Source organism: Eurypyga helias, unplaced genomic scaffold, assembly GCF_000690775.1.
Source record: "Eurypyga helias isolate BGI_N326 unplaced genomic scaffold, ASM69077v1 scaffold34871, whole genome shotgun sequence".
NCBI lineage: Eukaryota > Metazoa > Chordata > Aves > Eurypygiformes > Eurypygidae > Eurypyga > Eurypyga helias.
The window spans coordinates 19,860-40,883 of record NW_010230787.1 but is presented as its reverse complement, the minus strand read 5'-3'; the positions used below and the strand labels follow the sequence as shown (position 1 = coordinate 40,883).

Here is a 21,024-nt window from a genome sequence, read left to right as displayed (position 1 = left end):
TCAGAAAGAGGATCTGTCATCGGAGGGAGAAGAGGCTTTACCGCAGCCCCTTCCTAACGCAGTGAAGCAGTCCCCGGCAGACCAAAGCATATGCTCTGTGTTAAGCCTGTGTGTGAGTGGTGTGTTGGATGCTGGCCAGAGTATTTCAGACATCATATATTAAGGGTTTTTCAGGCAGTTCGTTTGTTCCTTTATCCCTCACGTTTCAGACTGGCAGTGGTGCAGGTTGCGTTTGGGGTTTTTTGGGGATGAACACCTTGGAGAGGTGTGCTTGGCTCTGTCTTTTCTCAAGGAGACAAGCAAGAGATGGCAACAGTCTCTTCTTGCTTCTGACCTCCTTTTGGAACGGCTGTATTTTGAATGTGCCACCTCACGCATCCAGTCACTAATATACAAACTCTTCTTTCTTGGGGACAATTTCTTCTCTGCATGGCACTTCTATTTCTGAAACTTTTTGTTTCAGATCATGACACAAAAAGCCAGTATTTGTGTGTGATCTACTGAACTGAAATTGTACGACACACACACGGGGGTAAAATAGGTTGAGCGTTGTGGTGTCAATACGATAATATTGCAACAAGAAATCGGTGTGGAAATTAATTTCTAAGTGTGTTGGAACTCACTGAAAGGTTTTCCTTAAACTTTATGTTCATTTTCTTAACACACTGAGGTGAAATGGCATGTTCCTGCAAAGCACCTCATTCTGGACAAACTATTTCCTACCAGCAAACCCACCTCGTTTTTCATAACGAGCCCACTCGGGGCCAAGCGTGGCAGAACGAGGGAGAACCTCCTTAAGAGAGGAGCCCGGGGAGGAGAAGGCGTTGCTCTCTGGCTCTAGCAACCCCACCTCCCGGTTATTTCATCTTCCTTACAAGGCTAAAGCTAAAAGCTTTCCTCTGCCGCCTGGGTCCCTTAAAAGCAGCAGAGCAAGCCCCGGGGATCCCGGTGGGAGCGCAGGCGGGATGCGGGGCTGACAGATGGGGACGGAGCCTTGCGGAGAGCACGGCAGAGGCGGCTGCTGCTCTCCAGGGAAGTGTGACACTATCCTGGGAATCCTAAACCAGGTGTTCATTGGCGCAGATCTTCCAAAGAAACATGAAACCAAACCCAAAAAGAAATCACTGAGGGGGAAAAAGTGCAGCATGAGAGGTAAATATGTTTTTCATTGGGACAAACAAAAACAACCGGCTTTATTTTGTTTGAAAATCGTTATTGTAAGTAGTTGTCTAAAGCTGGGGACTGAAAAGTACGTTTGCTAACATCTGAATAAAGACTGGTCTGACTCTGACTTCAAAAGCAGCACTAGGTGAAAAAGTCAGACCGACAGATGAATTTTTGAATTTTCTCTTTAGGCATTCTCACCTAAAAACTTCGTAAAAAATCTGTTGTTCTGCTATTGCTGAAGGTTTTTGAGAAGTAGTATGCACATTGCTTTGGGGGAAAAAGAGTGGCAGAACCAAAAACTAAACTGACATTGTGGTAAACGGTCTGCGTCGAGACACTTTGTATGTTCCTATATCCCTGTTCTTGCAATAATGCTATTTCTTCAGAAGGATCCCTGACCTACTGAGCTGGAATGTCTGTTGACATCTGGTTGAGGTTACTGTAGCTCGTACTTGGGATTCAGGGGGTTTTTTTCCTAGTTTAATTGAAACAAGCTGATATAGTCTACACATTCTGTGAATTGTTTCCATGCTCTGGCCGTCGAGTCTCTCTGGAGGGTGATTCTAGGACTGCTGAATCTGCACTGGAAAAAGAGGAAACACCTTGATAGTTCAAAACTGCAGCCCTTCTGTGGGTTGTGCTGCCAGTGAAAATCAGAGTGGCTGAAAGACAGAAGTCTTTGCCCTGAGACAGATGTTTTGCAAGTATGGTACTACTGACTTTAGCCTAACTGTAAGGTATAATACTTGGGCTTCCGATTTACATCCTTGCAATGCTAGAGGACTTGCAAATGCTTTTATTCACCAGGTAAAATGAAAAACTGGCCTTTTGAGAATAGCTGCTGCGAGCTGTGACAAACCGAGGGACCAGAGGATCACCACACGGCTCCTGCAGATTCTCATCTCAGGCATCAGCTCAGCATCCCAGCAAGTCAGCCAAGGATGGAAGTGCTACGACGTTCCTCGGTCTTTGCTGCAGAGGTCATGGAGGTTTTTGACAGATCTCCCACTGACAAGGAGCTTGTCTCCCAAGCCAAGGCTCTCTGCAGAGACTATATAAATTCCAGGCTAATTCGAGCGGGTGTCAGCTGGAGCAAACCCGAGTACAACGTGCCAGTGCCTGGTGGCAAGCTGGCCGAGGTGTCCACCATACTGCTACGACTGGGTAAGTCCGCGCCCAAAGGGGTGGGAGCCAAAACTCTCTGGAACAATTCAGACCAGACTAAGGTTTCTGGAATTGATGAGCGCCAAGAGGCTTTTCATGTGATGATAAAGAGGTTTTTCTTCTCTGCATTGGGCATTTAGATTTGGTGATCTTGCCTAAACAACTCCTTTCCTCAGTCCCTTGGAGTGCTGTGTGTCTGCAGAACTGCTTTTTTCTGAGGACTTACAACTACTTCAAAGCACAATGCCATCCAAGAAGGCCCAACAGCAAAATTTTCCCTGCGTAAGACTCCAGCTGTGTAGCAGTTTTCACAGTAGTTTCAGAAGTCTTTCTCAGCTTGGCATTTTAACAGGTCTAGCAGTGTTTTCTCCAGACGCAGGTGACTTGGCTGCCGTGACGCAACCCAAGCTGGCATCTCGTAGAGTACTGCTGCCTCTAGACTTAGGCTTCATCAAGTGCTTGCCTAGCTGAAAGGATGTTTAATTTGGGGTTTAGGCCATGTGCATTGGAGACTTTATAAAAGCTGTTTTATAATGAGAGTGTGCTTAATTTTCCTTTACCTACCTTAATCATTCAGCAAGACGTGAGTTTGCTTTTTGTTGAAGCAAGGAGTTGCTGGCTGAGGTTGCCTGGCATACACTGCCATTCAGTGCCCAAACTAGCCAGCCCTCCATGGCCAGTGGCTGCCGGGGGCTGCAGGGAGAGCGATTTGAAGGTCTTGCCTGTATGCTGCTATATGAAGACATGTCCTGGAGTCGTGCTTGTACCAGAAATATCCTCTAAATGCTGCCAGTTACCTGTCCTTTTGCTTTAAGTTTTGGCCTCCTGCGTGCTCAAGTCAAGCCATCTGTCTTTTGGGATCCTGACACCCTCATTCTTGGAAGTTGCTTCCAACATCCCTCTTTGCCTGCAGGCTAATATATTAGTTCACAGCTGGCATGGAAACTACCACTAACATTTGCATCTAATTTAATTACACCCAAGTTCAAGTAAGTCTGGTGAAGTAACCATTATCTGGGCCTAACCGACTCAGCACCAGGCTGATTTCCCTGCTTTCTCCCCTTTCTTTCTCCTTCTGTTTGATATTATCCCCAATTTTTTTTTTAAGGCATAACTGTTTATCTTTTGACTGACTTGTTTTTTCATGCATTCTTTTTCACTTTTTCTTTCCTATGCTGACTTCACTTCTGGTTTTGTTTCCAGTGGTTGATTGGTCTTTGGGTTTGGGTTTTTGTTGTTGTTCTGTCAATCTCACTGCCTCTTGGTCCTCCGTTCTTCTGTGCCTGGGTTGGGGGTTGAGGTTTCTTTGCTTTCAAACAGATCTTCTGTGGGTGGCCAGGAGCATGTTAAAGGGCAAGCAGGTGGCAGACTGGATCTGAAGGCGTCTCCTGATGACTCTCCTGTTACTTATTCATGTCCAGATGGAAAAATTTGGCTGATAGTCCCAGGAACTTGGCACTTTCTCTGAGCAAATCTGTTTGGAGAGCACCACGCGGTACCCATGCAACAAGAAGGGTGAGCAGTCCTTCCTCAGAGAATGAAGAGTTTGTTCAGAAATGCCACCTGGCACATGGACTGTCCCTTTCTCTTCCCCTTCATGATTATAAACCAGTATAAGGCCGTGTGGTATCCAGCCACCTGCCAGCAACGGCAGTCCTTAGCTGCTTACTAAGCAGTGCAACAGGCCAGGCCAGTTTTTATTCCATTACAGTTCTGAGAAGCCTGTGGAGATGAGAAGTCAGTGTATTTCCTAGTCCTCCTGCGTGTGCCAAGACAGTGAAAAGTGATGAACTGGCTGGTGGGCTAGCAGAGGTGCTGGCCACAAGCGGTGCAGTCTTGGGGAGCAAGAATGTATGAGCTCAGTGTGCCTTAGCAACTAATCAGTGCAATTAATGAATTGGAGCTGGTAAAAACTAATTGTATGGCCAAATGAGACACCCCAGAGCCACCTGCCATGTGTGTCAGAGGTCTGGTGTATCTGAACTTCTCTGGTCGAGGGCCAGGCAAGGGCCTTTTCCTAGTGTGTGGGAACTGCTACTGCTGCTGGGCTTGTTCCTCTGTGATTACTGAGGGAAGGAGAAGCACAGAAATTGCTCTAAAAGTTGCAAGGTGCCCATGTGGGCATCTGAACAGAGACACGGGAGAGTGTCACCAGCGTAACATGCTGCTGGAGAGGGCAGAGAGTCTCCCTGAGCCTGGGACTGCTTTCCTGTGCTTGTCTTCCCCAACGCTCCTACTTGCCCTGTGCGTGGCTGCAGGGCAGGGCCTGCTGGAACAGCACGTGTGCCTCCAACCAAAACCGATCTCATCTGGGGCCTCCAGGCACTGCTTGTTAAGAGCTCTAACAATGGCAGGCTACCAAGTGCTGATCCCAGCCTCCCTTTCTGCTAACCACGGGCAGGGCTATCCCCATTTCCTTGCATTTAACAGGAAGCCTGCGTGCTCCTTGTGAGGAGAAAACAGCTGTTGAGTAGTGCAAGCAAGGTTTCCTCTTATCAGGGCTGACCATGTGTTGGCAGGATTTCCTCCTGCCATCAAAGTGTGTGGGAAAACCCGCACCAAAGGTCCCAGAGAGCTCGTCTGTAGAATTCTGTAGAGCTGGGCCTTGCCCGTGCTGTGCTGAGTGCCAGTGAAATGAAGGACCAGTAGCTAATGACTCAGTAACAAGCTCTGGATTGGGGTGGCATCCTCCCATGTTTTCAGGAGGATCAGTTGCCCTCTGACTGGGGCAAGTCATCTGGGTCTTGCAGTGTGACATAGAGCTGTTGTGACAGCTCTCTTCTTCCCCTGGTTGCTCCAGAGCACTCTTCTGCAGGATTGGGACACAGTGTCCTAAATGTAAACCAAATAGGACTCTCCATGTGCAAAGGGCCTTGATCCCATGCCATCTTTGCTTTGTATCATGCTCCTACAGCAGCTGTGCAACTCTCATGGAGTATCTATCAACCCCTATAGAGAGACAAATCCATTGGAAACTGAGCTTTATTAACTACTGGTTTGTTGTACTCAGAGGAAAAGCTTTACTGCTGTTGCCCAAGCTCCATAGCTCAAACGTGGGAGGAGGTTCTCTGCTTGTCCTTGGTATTTCTGTCTTGGTCTTCAAGCTAGCCTAACGCCTCCAACCATTTCCCAGCAGGGAAGAAAGCAATGTGGAGGTGAAAGCATGTGTTTGTGGGGAACCTTGTTGCTGAGGAGTCAGCCAGGCAAATGAACATATCTCTCACCATTTGGAGGAGAGAAAGAACTCCAGATCATCACTCCTGTGTGAGTGTAAAAAATAAAATAGCTGCTGATAGTCTGTTTGCTCAACTAATGAGCAGCTCTGGGTGGATCCTTGGCTTTCGTCAGCCTCCAGCATTCTTGAGTCGCTCTCATCCCAGGCTTTTTTGTACAAGTCTGATGTGGTGTCGAGAAAGGGCGTATCTCTCAAATCTTGTGTAGATGTACATGCCTCCTTTTCACTGCTGAAGAAAAATGAGATGGCTTTGCTTATCTGAGGCCTATCTCCCGTGTTGGAGGAAAGGCAGGCAGGCAGCCTGGAAACATCATTTATATTGGGATTACTGCAGCTACAGCACTGGTACGAGGCCACTGCCTGTCCCCACTCCCCTTAGAAGCCTCAGCTGTAATTCTTACATGGTGAGAGCAGGACTTGGTGTTCCGGGTGCTGACTTCTGTTTGTTTCTAGGGGATGAGCTGGAATACATTCGCCCCAACGTCTACCGGAATATCGCCCGCCAACTGAACATCTCGCTGCACTCGGAGACGGTGGTGACGGACGCCTTCCTGGCAGTAGCTGCGCAGATTTTCACTGCAGGTACTGTGCCCTGACAGATACACAGACAGGGCTGGGCGGAAAGGAACAGGATGGAGCCACCTCTCTTACAGAAGGCGTGTTTCTGGGATAGCCTGCAAGGTGGGGCCTGGTTTCTGAAAGGGCCGTGGGCAGTTTGGCAGCGTGCCCTGCTTTAATGGTTTAATGAGAGCTCCTCTATGCTCTGTTGTTCTGGCAGGGAAATGCCCTGTTTTATTATATCCTCCTGGCAGGTTCTCACTCATTCTAGAAGGCATCTCCTGCCTTTCCTCATTAGTAGGTAGTGTTACCTCATTGCACAGGGAGGTCACTCATTCCAAGCTCCTTTGCTCACCATTGGCAACTGGAGAAGATTCATTACATGGGAGTCTCCCTTGTTCCAGCCCTGCTGGTGCTAGGAACCAGAACCAACTCATCACAAGGGAGTTCCTCTCTTCTGGCTTCCTTTTCCCCAGCAACAGCCAGAACTGCAGTGGATGGAGCCTGCTGCTTCTCTTTTCCTGTAGCTAGAGAGACGGGAGCCCCAGCACCGACGAGCAGATGCTTTGAGCTTTCCCACTGCTTAGATGTGAATGTTCTTCTGCTTCTGTTTGACCTGTCTCAGAGGTGACTCTCATAAGCAAAGGTACGCTTTGTGCTGTGATCCTGTGAGGGAGCTTCAGCCTCCCTGAAAGCAGTCTCTGCCTGTGATTGGGAATGCAGGCTGGGGAAATCAAGGGAAGAGAAGCATTTTATACAGAGATTTGTGTAAGGCAAGTCCTAAGGTGGTTGTAGGTTTTCTGCAGAGTCTCGTGTTGCCCATGGAAGGGACAGTAGATGTCAGACTAGAAACAAACTGAAAAATTAAGAAGCGGGAAAACCCCAGCGAGCTACTTGCTAAGGGCATAGTAGCGTGAAAACATTGGATGCATTGACATGGGAAGTGTTGCAGGAGGCAGTGATTCTTGTTACTGTGGGAGTTGTTGGTACAGGACAGAAGTCCAGGTTTCTGTTGTACTTTCAGACAGGCTTCCTTCTTTTCATCTTCACCATCAGCTATGCGTCTTTATGCGTATGAACTACACGGGAAACATTGACGCCATATAGAAGCACATCCTGGACTTCAGGTCTGAAGTGTGTTGTGGTGGAGAGCACAGAGCCTCTCCAGCATCCCAACAGACGTCAAAATAGATCCCTCTGAGGGACTGGAAAAGCGTGGCTCCCAGCAGGTCTAGTAGGGCAGATTTACTTCCCAGATCAGGGAAGCTGAAGCTGTGCCATAAGAAACGGATGGAATTGGATTCTGTAGCCCTCGGCATCCTTTCAGAGCATGCCTGGAATGCAGTCTGCCTTTGCACTGGGCTGGCATGGGCGGCTGTATGGGCTCAGAAAGCAAGAGCTGGGCATGTATGGCAGGAATGTCTGAGTGTGGCTGTGTTCAGAGTGCAGCTGCCCTGTCTTGTCACTCAGTGCTGAGCTTTACTTGCATCAAGGCTTACAAAAAATGAAGGTCAGTTTTGCAAGCTCGGGTATTTGTGTTGCAGGTAAGTAGGTTATCATCTTAGATGACTATAGCTGACTACAGCATTGGAACTGGCCCACCTCCAAAGCTGAAGTGACACGAGGAATTAAGCCAGAAATCTGGATGGCTGCAGGTGGAGCAGACTCTGTGTGCTGCTGTGCTGCAGGGAGAAAGACCTGCCAGCTTCTGGGCATCTTGCTCGCATTGATGTATTTTGACAGATGCACCGAGAGCTGCGTATTTTGGTGGTCTTCAACTTCTCAGCTCAGGAGTGAATTGAAAAGTGTGGATGGTTTAAAATGTGTTTGTTGTTCTAAATGTGGGGTTTTCAGGATAGTAAGAATGGGATCTGGACTCAGTCCTTTGAGGCTGGCAATGCTAGACACTTCAGTAACACAGCAGAAGCCCAGGCTCAAGCCCTGTTGCTAGTTCAGCCCTTCAGCTGGGGACACCGTGCTGCATAAACGGCTGGCAGTTGCACAGGGCGTGGATTCAAACCTTCCCACTGCTCTGTATGCTGTTTTTTTTTTTTTTTTCCTTCTTATTCATCTCTGTGTCAGAGCAACTAACAGGATAACATGGGAGTGTGAAGTTGGGGTTGTGTATTCAGTTGCTTTTATGAATTCGTTGTTGTAATTTCTCTTGCTAGAAGGCTGCTGATTGGCAGAAGGGGAGGGGTTTGCTGATTTTTAACATTCATGGATCCAAACTGCAGTCTCAAGACTCAGCATTTAATGATAAATCCAGCAAATCAGAGTTGGCTGTGGCAGCCAGACACTCATTCCTAATTTTTTTCATAGTTCAGAGGAAAGAGGCTCTTACTGAGCAAAGGAAACTGGAGACTTAAGTGCAGTCTGAGGCTTTTGTGCCAATTGCAGCTAAAGCATCTCAGCCTGTTTTTCACTGTCCAGTTTACAAAGAAAACAGCTACAGCCTGACATTGCAGTGCCTAGACAGTCTGAGAAGCCCCATCAGTCACTGGCAATGCCTTGCCGGTAAGGGAGTGGGGGACTTTGACCCTGCCTTGCTGGAGAGGTTTTCTCCTTAATTTTTTACATGGCCTTCCACACTCTGGTCTGGTTTTGAGCCTTCACACTGTAGCTCTGGCTGTTCTCACTTCCTGTCCACACTGTCCACACGTCTTGACTAAGCGCAAGCCCTGGATGCACTTCTCAAGAAGTCAAGACTGAGGACATCAAGCATCCGTGTTGGTCCCACTGCATGGGTACATTATGCCATATTCAACTTCAGAGCATTGTCTATTCCAGCTCTCTCAGGTTTGGCTTTTCTCTGGTGTAGCAAGGGCAGCGTGAATCTCGATTACAGCAGGTTAGCAGCTGAGAATACAGGCAGAAGGTGAGCAGGTCACACAGCATGGTAAGGCTCAAGCTGTATTTTGCTTCCCTGTTTCCATACAGCCTGTTATTCGGGGCAAGGAGAGCCCACCTGTGTGGGGGCTGGCACTGCAGGGCTCTGACCTGCTTTGGAGGTTGAAGGATCCGCAGCAGCATCACCTCTGTGAGCACAGCACTGGTTTTGGTGTGTGGTCCAAAGCTGCTCTGCAGCTAGCAGACTTTCCACTGACTTTAACAGGCTTTGGATTGAGGCCTGGCTGAGCTGGCATTTACATTAGCTGTTTAAATAAATCCCAGAAGGAAGGGGTCACTTGGTGGAAAAAACAGAAGAAGGAAAGGGAGCAGCACTTTCATTTCCTAGAGGAAAGAGTTTCCTCCAGTCCTAGCAGGTAAGACCTGCTAGGCACCAGGGTGCTCTCACACATTTCATCTGGTTTTGTGTTGGTTTAGGTACTCATTTTTCAATGGCAAGTGCTTGGGCTGAAGTGAACCTAGGACAACAGGGATGCACGGCTGACGGATTCTCAGAAGAAAATGCTTTCCCCTGCAGGAGCAGTCTGCATCCCGTGGGTTCCTTGTCACTTAGGTCTTGCGAGTTGAGCTCCCTGCCTTGTGCACATCCTTCTTGGCTTCTTTCTCCTCATTAGAGGAAAGTGTATTGTGTCTGGCTGTATTCTCCCAGACATGAAATGTAGCACTTGATCATGTTTCTCTGAGGTCTGATTTACGAGTTAGGCTTTGGCGCTGAGTGGAGCCAAGGGAAGTTTATTTGGGTAACGCTGCATAGCGTGGTGCTCTGAGACTCAGCACAGTCGTGTCTCATGGCTTCTTGAGCTCTCTCCTGGGGCAGGCAAGCTGATATGCAGCGGGAACACTTTCAGGAGCGCTCCTCTCCTGCTAATTCATTTTCCCCTGGGTTTGCCAGTGTTTACATACCTTCAGCTCTGTGACTGGCCTTGAGTCTGCAACTTGTATTTCTTATTTTTTAAAATGCCTTCTCAGCAGCTTTTCACATTTTCATGTCCTTTTGTTCCATCTCTGTGAGCAGAAGTTTCAGAGCTCTCTCTGTTTTGATCACTCCTTTCTAGACTGGTTTTCCATTCCCTCTTGTCATTAGCTCCTCTGCATGCTAGTCTGCGCAGTGGGAAGCTGCGAGTAGATTGTGTCTTTTGCTGATGAGTGCCTGTCTCACCCAATGTGGATGCCAGCCAGACTTTTTGAGGAATTTGGAGCGTGACAATGGGTCTTCTCTGCTCGTGTGCACTGGCTGGCTGCAATTCCAGCTTATGCAGAGGGATGCATCAAGCTACTGTCACCCTGACCTTGGCCTGGCCATCACAGGGGACAGGGGCACTGCCCTTGCAGTAGACTGTGCTGCTCTACCCCATCTGAGAGAATCCTTGAGAGGGAAAAGCTAATGGAGCTGGTGTCCTGGAGAAGTGCAGATGGGGGCTGCTGTAGCCTGTTCCTCTGTCCTGCCCTGCCTGGGGTTGGAGCCCTCCCAGGGCAGGGGGACTGGCCACAGGCACACCCAGAGCAGCTCTCGGAGGTGTCTGCTCTTCGCTTGCTTCAGGGCTGCCCTCCTGTGCCAACAAGAGCAGAAGCTGTTCCCTGCTGACTGGGGTGAGAAGCCCAGCTGCCTGTCTCCATCTTCTGCCTCCAGCAGTGTCAATAGGAGTTTCCATGCAGAGAAGTCGAGAGGGGATTTCCTCCTGTCTCATCCCCATGGCCCAGCTCTGCCAGGAACAGGAAAAGCAGACTGAAAGATTGGTTTGACCCTTACACTCATGCTCTATAAAGAGGAGGACAATGAGAAGTGACCGCTGAGCCCTTTGCATCCAGTGGCAGGATAAGCAAGCACAATTTGCCCTCTCTCTGCTGCCCTTGTGAAAGGGAGAGGGACTCTATCTGCATGCTGGGGAAGCGTTCACCTCCTGCAGGTCCTGCAGCAAGCACCACCGTAACAACCTGGCAACGAAGCCAGAGCTGAAGAGCTTTCTCCTTATCCTCCCTGGGAGGAGACATCTGGACTGAAATGTCTGTAGATCAAACTGCATTCCTGTGTGTTGGGAAAAACATGGGTCTACTGAGCCTTTGTCTTTCATAGGTTGTGAATACATTTTTCTGTTGGAAAGAGAAACTTGGGTTTAAAGTGAAGTTTAGCAAGGCTGGAGCGGTCTTTCTGCACCAGGGTGGCCTCACAGTCCCCTGTCACTCTTAGTTACTGCCATGTAAATGTCTCAAAGCTAATGGACTTGATTCAGATATTTAAAGCGTGCTGTCAGTAAAAGCTTGGGAATAAGCCAGTGAACTCTTCCCTGGAATTTTGGGTAACTTTGGTTCATGTAACTCAAGATGCAAGGAGCCACATTTCTGCAGGGGTGGAGAACAGCAAAAACTGACATGCTGAAGCTGAGTCTAAGCCAGCTGAGGTCCAGGAGACTCTGGTCAGCAGGAGGTGAAGCCTCTTTCAGTGGGTGGAGAGGTGTTGACCTGCAGCAGGACAGCCTCTTTCTTGCCAGGAGCAGCTCTCCTAGTATTTTCTCATGTGGTTTCATAGCCTCTTCCTGGCTCGTTCTGCTTACTGTCATGGTGACACGCAATGTGAGAACCACAGATAAATAGTGTGAATACCACACAGGCAGTGAACTTCCTGAGTGACAGCTCTGAGGAAGGGACATGGCAGGGCCTACTCAGAAAATAAAATCACAATGACAGCCAATTTAGCCATGTTAATAACTTCCTCTGATCTTGGAGATAGTGCTGGTGAAGGACAGTATCACAGGAGACTATGAGCTGTTGCTACAGAGCCTCACAAAAGGATCATCTGTAGATTTTGGTCTTACCTCAGTGATGAGTGAAAAAATGGCTTTTTTTGGAACACTAAATGTATTTTCTTCAGTCTATCAAGCCATTCCTATGTCTGCCATTTAAAGAGTTTCTTTAGTGTTTAGTATGTTTTTATTTAAAAAAAGAAATGGCTCTAAGTGTTAGTGTGAGTGTCCCTTTTGAGGCACTCAGTGGAAGGATTGTGGAAATGCTCTGAAACCTGCATGTGTTGTAAAGGAATGTGGGGAGCTTTGCTGCAGTGTGAGAAGGTCTGAGGAGTCAGGAGCTCCATCCCAAAGAGGTGGATTGGGGTGCCTGGGAATCCAGAAGTGCGATGAAGGGGAGAGGGAGCCTTTTAATTTCAGTTGTATCTAAGGGTTTGCTTTCTTAGCTGATAGATTGCTGAGCACATCCAGTTTCTTGATTGTGTGTTTAACCCCTTCTGGTCCTTAGATATAGTGACTGACCTAATCTTCCGTTCTCTTACCTATTTTCTTTCTTGTTGCAACCCAGCAAGAACAATTTTGTGTGTTTTTAAACACTGAGACTTCATTTGGCTTCTGGCTACGTTTGGGAGAGACCTTGGACAGACTTCCTAGAGACCTGACACTGTAAAATCTTTGCAGTATGCTTGTCGAAGACCGCTGTCCCAGATAATAAAGTAAGGGGTAAACTTTCAGCAGATCCAGAGGAAATCCACGTGCTGTTGTGCTGTGGTAGTTCTACATAGGCACAGAAGGAGTGCGTTTCCAGGTCACTAGTCCTGATAAAAGCCTGATGAGGGAGTGCTAGCTGCAATGCTTAAGCATGGAGGATTTATGCCTAGTGGTGTTGGCAGAGTGTGAGGGAGACCCAGGGAGGTTGGCTGGTTCTCGAGTGCTTATCACTAGCACGAACAGGAAGATGACTGATGCTGGGACAACTTCCATGGAGTGTTCATTGCCTGCAGGTCAGCCTAGCAGGAAGGCTGTTTTCTGGGAGATTAGATAGCTGACTGACACTCTGTCCCTGCCCTGCCTTCAGTGGGTTAGGATATGCAGTGTTAAGTATTGTATTTGTGTCCAAATTCTTGAAGCTACCTCCTTACATCGGGGAGGACGCCAACCCGCTTGGCCCTGTAGCTTTGCCTCCCTTCTTTGCTCGTGTCATGGTAGAACGGATGGAAGATGCTTATCTCGTGTGTGCTTTGTGTGCCACGCTGGATCTGTCTCCTCTGATCTAGAAAAAAACCCAGGAACAGTTGGTCTAAAGGGTGTGTGAGTTGTGCTGGTGACAAAAAACCCAGGTTGTTCAAACTCTTGGAATTCAATCACCTCCTGTGCAGCGTATAGGTGGTGAGGCACTGGAACAGGTTGCCCAGAGAAGGTGTGGATGCCCCATCCCTGGAAGTGTTCAAGGCCAGGCTGGATGAGGCTTTGAGCAACCTGGTCTAGTGGAAGGTGTCCCTGCCCATGGCAGGGGGCTTGGAACTGGATAGTCTGTAAGGTCCTTTCCAACCCAAACCATTCTCTATGTGCATGGCTGGGAGTTAATGGCAATATAAATCATGGTGATGCACATCTTCCCTGCTCTGATGATGCCTTTGGGCTGCTTTCTCCAAAGCTGTGCACCCATTGCTGAGAGGGGGGTCAAACCAAATTCTGCTTTCTCCAGGAGGAGGGTTTTCCCCGTCCTGGTCCCCTGGTATTTCCTTTCCCCCATGGTGGAGAGCATACAGAATTGTGGCTGCCCCTGAACCCAGAGCTGCACGCATGCCACGTGGGCACGTGTAACGAAGCAAAGCTGTTTCCTTCGCTTATTCAAGCATGAGCTATGTGTGCCTGTGTAAATCTGAATGGCCTTTCTTCTTTTCGTAGGCATAACGTGGGGCAAGGTGGTGTCTCTCTATGCTGTGGCAGCCGGGCTGGCAGTGGACTGTGTGCGGCATGCGCAGCCAGCCATGGTTCACACCATCGTAGACTGCCTGGGAGAATTTGTCCGCAAGACCTTGGTGACGTGGCTGAAAAGAAGAGGAGGCTGGGTAAGAGATGCTATCTAATCAAGCCAGCTTCCACACATGCAGACCAGATCCCAGTTAATGAAAGTGAGAGTGTCCCAACCACAGCTTTATGCAGAAAAACACTGAATGAGATTCTCTTCCACAGCCCTGTGGCCATCACTGTCCTACTTGCACCTGTGCTAGACTCCGTATAGCTCTGACTGCCGCGTGCTCCTGTCCTCCACTGCATCAGCTATTCTGGTCCTCAGCTTCTTGTGTAGCTGTGCCAGACTAATTCAGTCCTGACCCACCAGTGCCTCGCCTGACCTGAACATCACTGGTGCTGCCAGCCAGTCATAGTGGGAGACACTAAAATAGGGGTCATTCTCTTGGGTAGCTGCTTTCTAGAAACTGAATAAATGAGGCCTGACGACTTATTTCCTCTTTCATCTGCTTCATGGTTCCCCAAGTCAAAGCTTAGTATAGTAACGTGACTTCCCTCCATAAGGAATTTCAGAGGTTTATTACAACCTTGTGGTTTGTGCCGTTCTCTGGCCTAACCCTGACGGTGCTCCATGAATAACTTCTGATGTAGCTAAAACTGTAGCACGCTTATGCTTTGAAGGGCACCCATAACACCTATCGACAGTGGGAGGGCTCGTGGCTCTGTCACTGGCCAGCTCTGAGCCCACGGGTGAGGCATGGTGCTGCTCTGCGTTGGAGTGTGGCTCCATCTCGTATGGCATTAAGCATCTGATTTCTTTGGTTCCCTCTGTACCCAATGGGCAATACAGTGCTCCTCTGGAGGATGGCTCTGAGGAAGAGCTTTGGTGCTGTGGAATAGCCAGACACCTTTCTAGTGACCTCTCCCGGGAGTCAGAGATGGCAGCTGGGTGGTGTACGTATGTACCAGGGTCTCTGTGCCTATCTGGCAGGGATACAGACACTCCTTGGAGTGATAGAGCCAAAGGCACCTGGCAGATGCTGCCTGGAGCTAAACATTGCCGTATGGCATCTTGTTACCAAGGCACGTGCTCCTTCCAGACTCAGACATGGTGTCAAAGTCCCTCCTTTCCAAGAGGTGATCTCTATTCCTGAGCTGTCGGGAAACAGTCAGGCTTCCCACGCTGCCAGACCTGGAGAGAGGGGGATGTCTCCTTCCAAAATGAGCATTGCTCCTCTGTGCTGAGGCTTCCCAAGTGTGCCTGTAGCTGGTTTGGTCACCTGGCTTCTCTGCAAGGGGAGGTGCTTTTTTGATGAAAGGAAACTGGCAAGGCAGCACTGTTACAATTTTGGATCCCTTGCATTTACTAAGTCTCCCTGCGGCCTTAAATCATCCCTGCCCTCTCTAAAACTGACCTTGCGGTCAGCTGGGTTGGGGAACTGGTTGGTTAGGCTGAAAAGTAACCTTTGATTTCAGTGCTCTGATCTGTTTCATTTTGCGTCCACGCAAATAACTGCCAAGGTAGATGAAGAGGATATCCTGGGAAAGAGACTGATTAAGTAGCACGGTTCCTGCCTGTGAAATCCATGCCTCAATATCATTTGAGGCTTACTTTAACTGCATACCTGTAGAGCTGGTTGAATTGTATTCTCTGAAACAATTTTTCCTTTGGGAAAAAATCCGGTTTCATTACATTTGAAATGTTGCATAGGAATGTGTCTCCTCCTAGTCTCCCAACTATTTTTTCTTTGTTTTGGTAAAACATGCATGTTCTGATTAAGTTAATATTGTGAATAAAATTAAAACAAGATGCTAGGGTTCAAAACAGGGTCTTGATAGTTCCAAATGGATATTTTTGGCAAGTTTGTTGCACAGCAAACAAGCTGCAAAATCCATCCCCTGACTAGAAGTGGTTCTTTGCAGCTGAGGAAATAAGCCCTGTCCACTGCTCACTCCTTTTGCCACTCATCCCTCTTTGGATGGCCAGCACGCTTCTGTTGAGTTGCTGAACCTATGCTGCTTGCTCTTGGGATCTGGCCCTAGGAGAGGGAAGCCAATCTCCCTGCCCGTGATCAAATAAAACCACTGTAAAAGCTGCCGGGTTGTGCTGATTACAGTCTGTCTCCACTACCCTTATCAGCAATTTTGGGCTGCAGCAAGGAGATATTTTCCCTCTAGCAATGAGTGGTTCCTTCAGGCTGGGAAAAGGCTGCTAATCCCCTTGCCATCTTGTGCTGTGCTTCCCTGAATGTTCTTCCCCTTGATCTAGGCACTGCAGCGTGAAATTTCCCAGCCTTGTTCAGAAATGGGCCAGACAAAACAGCTCTGTAGTGGGGACCCTTTCGTCTGCTGCCTGACCTAGCTGGTTGTTAGTTTGTCTTGGCATGGAGTCCTTGTTTTCCCTGTGCACATGGCTCCTGTCTCTTACACATCAGCTCAGGTTGAGGCTGCCAAGAGGAACCACTGTGCTCTGAGCTGTTTCGGAAAGCCACCGTGGAGACCTTGGAAAGGCATTTGGAAGTCTCCACTCAGCCATAGGTTCCCATACTGCTGCCATAGGGTGGAGATGACCCTACCCCCCAAAGCCCAACCCAAGCCTCTTGCATTAAACACTTCTTGTTTCCCTGTCTGAGACAGCATCGTGCCCTGGGGAGAGTTTGCAGCCTCAACAGTGGCTTTTCAGTAGAGTAGGAAGGGGTTTTAGGGCTTTTCTTTTTTTTTTTTAGCAGCTATTACATATATTTGGGACAAAGAAGAGCAGGAGACTTGAGCTTGTTTGAATAATTAACAGACAGAGATCAAACTGCGATTGCAACAGTTTTTCAGTGTCTCACAAGACTCAAATACCTGTTTTATTAAGTAGCTTTGAATATTTTAATTCCAGTGCCTTATCAGTATGCTTTATTTGGATAACAATAGCTAAGGTGATTGCTGAACAGCTGAGCAATTCTGTTTATCTAAGCAAGCCCCATACAAAGTTGTAAGCGCTTCTGACTGCAGCTCCTCTTGATTAGCTGCAGTGAGGTCATTGCCTTTGGTAGGGCATAGCACAGCTTTAAGGGGTTCACACTTTCTCATCTGGAGGTTAACCCTCTGTAGCTATGACCAACCTGGAGTGCATATTTGGGCCTTGTACTGGTTCACATGAGGCACTAAAGCCCTGCAGAGGTTTGGTTTCTTATTGATCAACTACCCTGACATCTGAATACGTCTTAAGTAAGACAGGTACTTGCATGTCGTGACTTCTCCTGACTAAACAAACAGTTTGACACAACTGTGTTTCAGGGATGTGCTGGTCCCTAAAATTGGGCAGGCTGAATCAATTCAGACTTTTTTACAATGCAAAAATGTGAGTTTGCTAAGGCATCACTGAAAACATTTAGGCAGACTCATTTTGCTTTCCATAATACAGATAAAGTACCTATAACCACGGATACTACAGTGCAGCATCTTCTGTTAGGTGCTAGCCTTGCTATGGTTGCTTGTGCTTTTGTAGCCACAGGCAGTGCGTTTCCACACCTTGGTGTTCAGCCTCAGGAGCACCCCACATGCTGATTCAGCTTCCTCCTGCTATCCTGGTTCTTCCCATCCTTGAGTGCCTGTATTCATTCCTCCTGCAATCTCTACTTGTCAGTTATTCGTGGGCTCAGTGTCTCCCAGTGCTCCCCAGAGAACACTGGTGCAGGGTGATTCAGCGTGCCAGCCTTTCAGACTTCCTTGTGAGGGAGGAACTGCTGGAACCGCGTGGGAGGCTGTTGAGGCTGCTGTCGGCAGACCTTTGGTCTGTAGATGACAGCGGAGTCGGTTAGCGTGGCTGTACTCACCAGATTTGTCCCTTTGGTCCCCTTTTTGTTGTCTTTTAATTATTACCAAGGTCAGTCAGGCAGGGCTCGCCCATGTCTCGAACGCAGGCGGAAATGCTGGAAAAGGTTGCCGGAGTATTCAGCAGCTGTTGTGTCCCATCCTACAAGAGGAACATCTCAGGGTTGAGAGTCTGACTTCCCTTTGCATGGTCAATGAGAGACTTGTGTCAGAGGACAGGGTTGGAAGACTGCTGAGCTAAGCTTGTAAGGAAAAAGCCTTGGGGCTGACAAATATTTGCCCTCCTTGTGACCTGAGTCTGGTTCATATTTGCCATTTCCGAAAACCATGTCAAGGGGATGTGCCAGTGGTGCACCCTCTGTTACAGAACAACAGGCCGTGTCTCCTTGTGCTAGGCTGCAGTTTAACCACAAACCCCGTGACATGGCTGGCAGAAATTGGATTTGTTTCCCCCACCTGAAGATGCAATTTTCTGTCTGCCTCAGTCCTGTTTGCTTTACCCTCCAGATATTTTCCACCTTCTCCTCCCAATGCCAGCTGACATCCTGTCTTCATGAATTTGCTGGATTGTTGTTCTTTTTTATTCATTGCAGGCCAGCTTCTATTCTTGTTAATACTTGAAACCAGCTGCCCAAGCGATCTATAAATCTGGCCCACGCGTCGGGGAGGCATCTCTGCCAGCATACATATTTCCACAAACAAAGCTTGCATTGCTTTAGATTTAAATTGGGGATTGGCTTGCTTGAATGACTTCCAGATAAAACATTAAAGCAAGAGAAAAAGTGCAAGCAACTCAAGCTGATATTAAACAGGACAACCTCTGGGAAGCATCCTGCTTTACAGAAAAGGATGAGAATGCTGATATTACCAAGCTTCCTAGCCCTTTTGAAAAGGGGAAGAAAGTTGGGTTTTTTTATGTAGCTATTCAAAATGGGAAATGCTTGACAATCTTTCCTCAGGGGTGGCTGAAAAGGGGGAAAACTTCACCTTGTTGCAGTATGAAGAAAGCGTGTTTCGCAGAGCTCTTGAGCCTGATTTAATAACTGGCAGCGTGTGGGAGTGTCAGAGCAAGCCTTTGTGGCAGCTGATGGTGTGGCAAAGCGGTGCTGCTGCAGTGGTGGGGGCTGGGAGCGTCGGCAGCGGTGGCTGATGTGGTTCTGGGCATCTCTCTGATGATCTCTGTTCCGTCCTCATTAGGCAGACATCACGAAATGCGTGGTGAATACTGACCCCAGCCTTCGCTCCCACTGGCTCGTGGCCGCCGTTTGCAGCTTTGGTCACTTCCTCAAGGCTATCTTCTTCGTCTTGCTGCCCGAGAGATGAATCCCAATCACCGAGTGCAGCCCCCCTACCCCATCTCCTCCCGGGCTCCGGAAGCGGTGGCAGTAGCAATCTCTGAAGAGGAGGAAGAGAAGAACTGGGACAAACAAAAGGCTTGTTCTCCTCTCCCTTTGGCTGGGAGCACATGAGCAACCACAGTCTCCTCTTTGCAGCCGCAGGAGCCTCTCTCACCACTAATTCTTTCAAGACTCTTGTTTCTCTGGGCGACACATGTGTGGCCTGGACGTGTCCAGTCCCTGGGCACGCTGATTGCAGCGCACGCCGTCGGGCATCTGTTCCTTACGGTTGTGTTGCATGCTCATGGTAGTGCCAGGCAGAGGGGAGCAGGAAGGGCATATGATTTGACATGGGAGAGAAAACAGGAGAGGGGTAGAGTCTCTCCTTCACTCCGTGTTATTCCCCCTTTGGTCCTCACACTCGCCTTGCGTTGATTCTTGTCGTTGTTGTGCTTAAACTCCATCTCCTCCTTTATACCTAACTCTGACTTGCTGGGCTCTGCCCTCAGCAGGGTGCGGTGGAGGGGGTGATGCAGCCGTGGGGTTTTAACGTGATAAAGCGTACTGCCATCGGATGCTTCTCCCCAGAGCGTATCTTGGAAACCGGACGGAGCGGCTGTGTGAGGGGCAGGACCCGAGGGCAGCCGCATGTGAGGCGGTTGGCGACTGTCTTTTGTCAACCCCTCTTACTGAGCTTGCACGTGGTTTCAGACAGGAGAGCGAGGGGCAATGCCTTCAAGCAACAACTCGGGAGTGAATTTCATCAGGAAGAAAAATGCTTTTTCACTGGGGTTTCGTCAGAGCTAAGCATGTAAGTAGGAACAGCTGGGGGGCATGGGCAGGAATTAGAGAAACAGTATGTGAACTGTCTGATGTTGTGAAGGGGGAAAGCTGTGTCAAAAGTAGCTGACATGTTTGTCCTTTAATGTCTTTGGAAGTACCAGTTGCAGTCTTCTTTGTGGCAAACAATAAAAGAAAATAGGTGGTGTTTCACTCTTGCAAGGGTATTGTATTTGTTTCCAGAGTTAAAAATTCCAAAAAAGGCCAGAACAGTGCAGAGACAAACAGTCAGGCCATGCTAAAAATACTTCAGCTTTTCCCCTGGTAGAACATGTTAACGTGTTAAAACTACAGCTCTCCCGGTTCATGCTAGGAATTTAACCCGCGTTGTTGCCCTGTCGGAAACGTGCGGTTTGCACCCACAGAAGCGGGGCCTCGCTCCACTTCTCTGCCAGAGCCTCGCAGGAGACACCCTGCTCCGTGCCTTGCTCCCAAGAACTTAGCGTCGCAGCAAAACGCTGTTCTGGATTAAGAGCTTGTGGCGTTGCAGGAGTGTTTGCTGTGTGGTTTTTTTTCCTGATTTCCTTCCCACACCCTGTGTTCAGAAGGGCTTTACCGTTTCCTTCCAGAAGTTACAAATGGGTTTGAGAATAAAGCAAAGCCTTTACCTTTTGGTTCTGTCTGTGTGACAGGTTTCTGCTAGCAGTCAGTCGTGCTGTGCTCTGACCAACAGAACCACCGCAGAGGATAGGTACGTGGTTATACCCCTGCAGGGTCCTGCTTTTGGGTGATCTAGCCTTTTGCACTTCTGCTGATGCCTTGACGTATGGGTGCTGGGCTCAGCTTCGCCCGTAGGACTACGCCCGCAGCGAAGGGTGCTTTGCCAGCTCAGCCTACTCGTATTTTTGCAGTAGTAAAGTAATTCTCGTGGAGCAAAACCCTCTAACAAGAAAACCTCCCGTTCTGTATCGAAGCTGCGTGCTGCTTTTGAGGATATCTAGGCAGACTGGCTACACCATTAAAAGTGGGTGGGGTTGCGAGGGGTAAAGCTGGCAACAGTTCCCCAGATAAAACCAAATCACCAAAGGATTTTTTTGAATTTTTCTCTTCCTCACGTAGTTATGTCAGCATTAGTAGTTTTGCTGACGCCTCTCCCACTTGGGATTTTGTTTTTCCTTAAATCCCTGATAGATCTGGCTGTGGAAGCTCAGACCAGGCGTAGTGCATGTGATGACCTGAACTCATCACACTTTGAGCAGCACAGCGAGGATCCCTGCGGATCTTGAGATGCAGTACGAGCAGTATAGTTCATTGCAGGGGGATGCGGCTTCGG

At 48.6% G+C, this 21,024-nt stretch overlaps 1 protein-coding gene across 1 annotated transcript; it reads left to right on the top strand.

The window, feature by feature from the left end:
* Positions 1-2,107: 2,107 nt before the first annotated feature.
* BOK (BCL2-related ovarian killer) lies at positions 2,108-19,085 on the top strand. Its single transcript, XM_010160859.1, has 4 exons — positions 2,108-2,331; positions 6,020-6,148; positions 13,687-13,850; positions 18,772-19,085. The coding sequence occupies exons 1-4, from the start codon at positions 2,109-2,111 to the stop codon at positions 18,895-18,897; spliced, it is 642 nt and encodes a 213-aa protein (XP_010159161.1). The 5' UTR covers position 2,108; the 3' UTR covers positions 18,898-19,085.
* The last annotated feature ends 1,939 nt before the right edge of the window (positions 19,086-21,024 follow it).

What these genes read in the sequence shown, in the direction of transcription:
- BOK (XM_010160859.1), top strand. Translation starts at nt 2,109, where the DNA reads ATGGAAGTGCTACGACGTTCCTCGGTCTTTGCTGCAGAGGTCATGGAG. An exon ending in CACCATACTGCTACGACTGG is followed by an intron (nt 2,332 to 6,019) that starts GTAAGTCCGCGC and finishes GTTTGTTTCTAG; the next exon opens with GGGATGAGCTGGAATACATT. An exon ending in TGAAAAGAAGAGGAGGCTGG is followed by an intron (nt 13,851 to 18,771) that starts GTAAGAGATGCT and finishes CGTCCTCATTAG; the next exon opens with GCAGACATCACGAAATGCGT.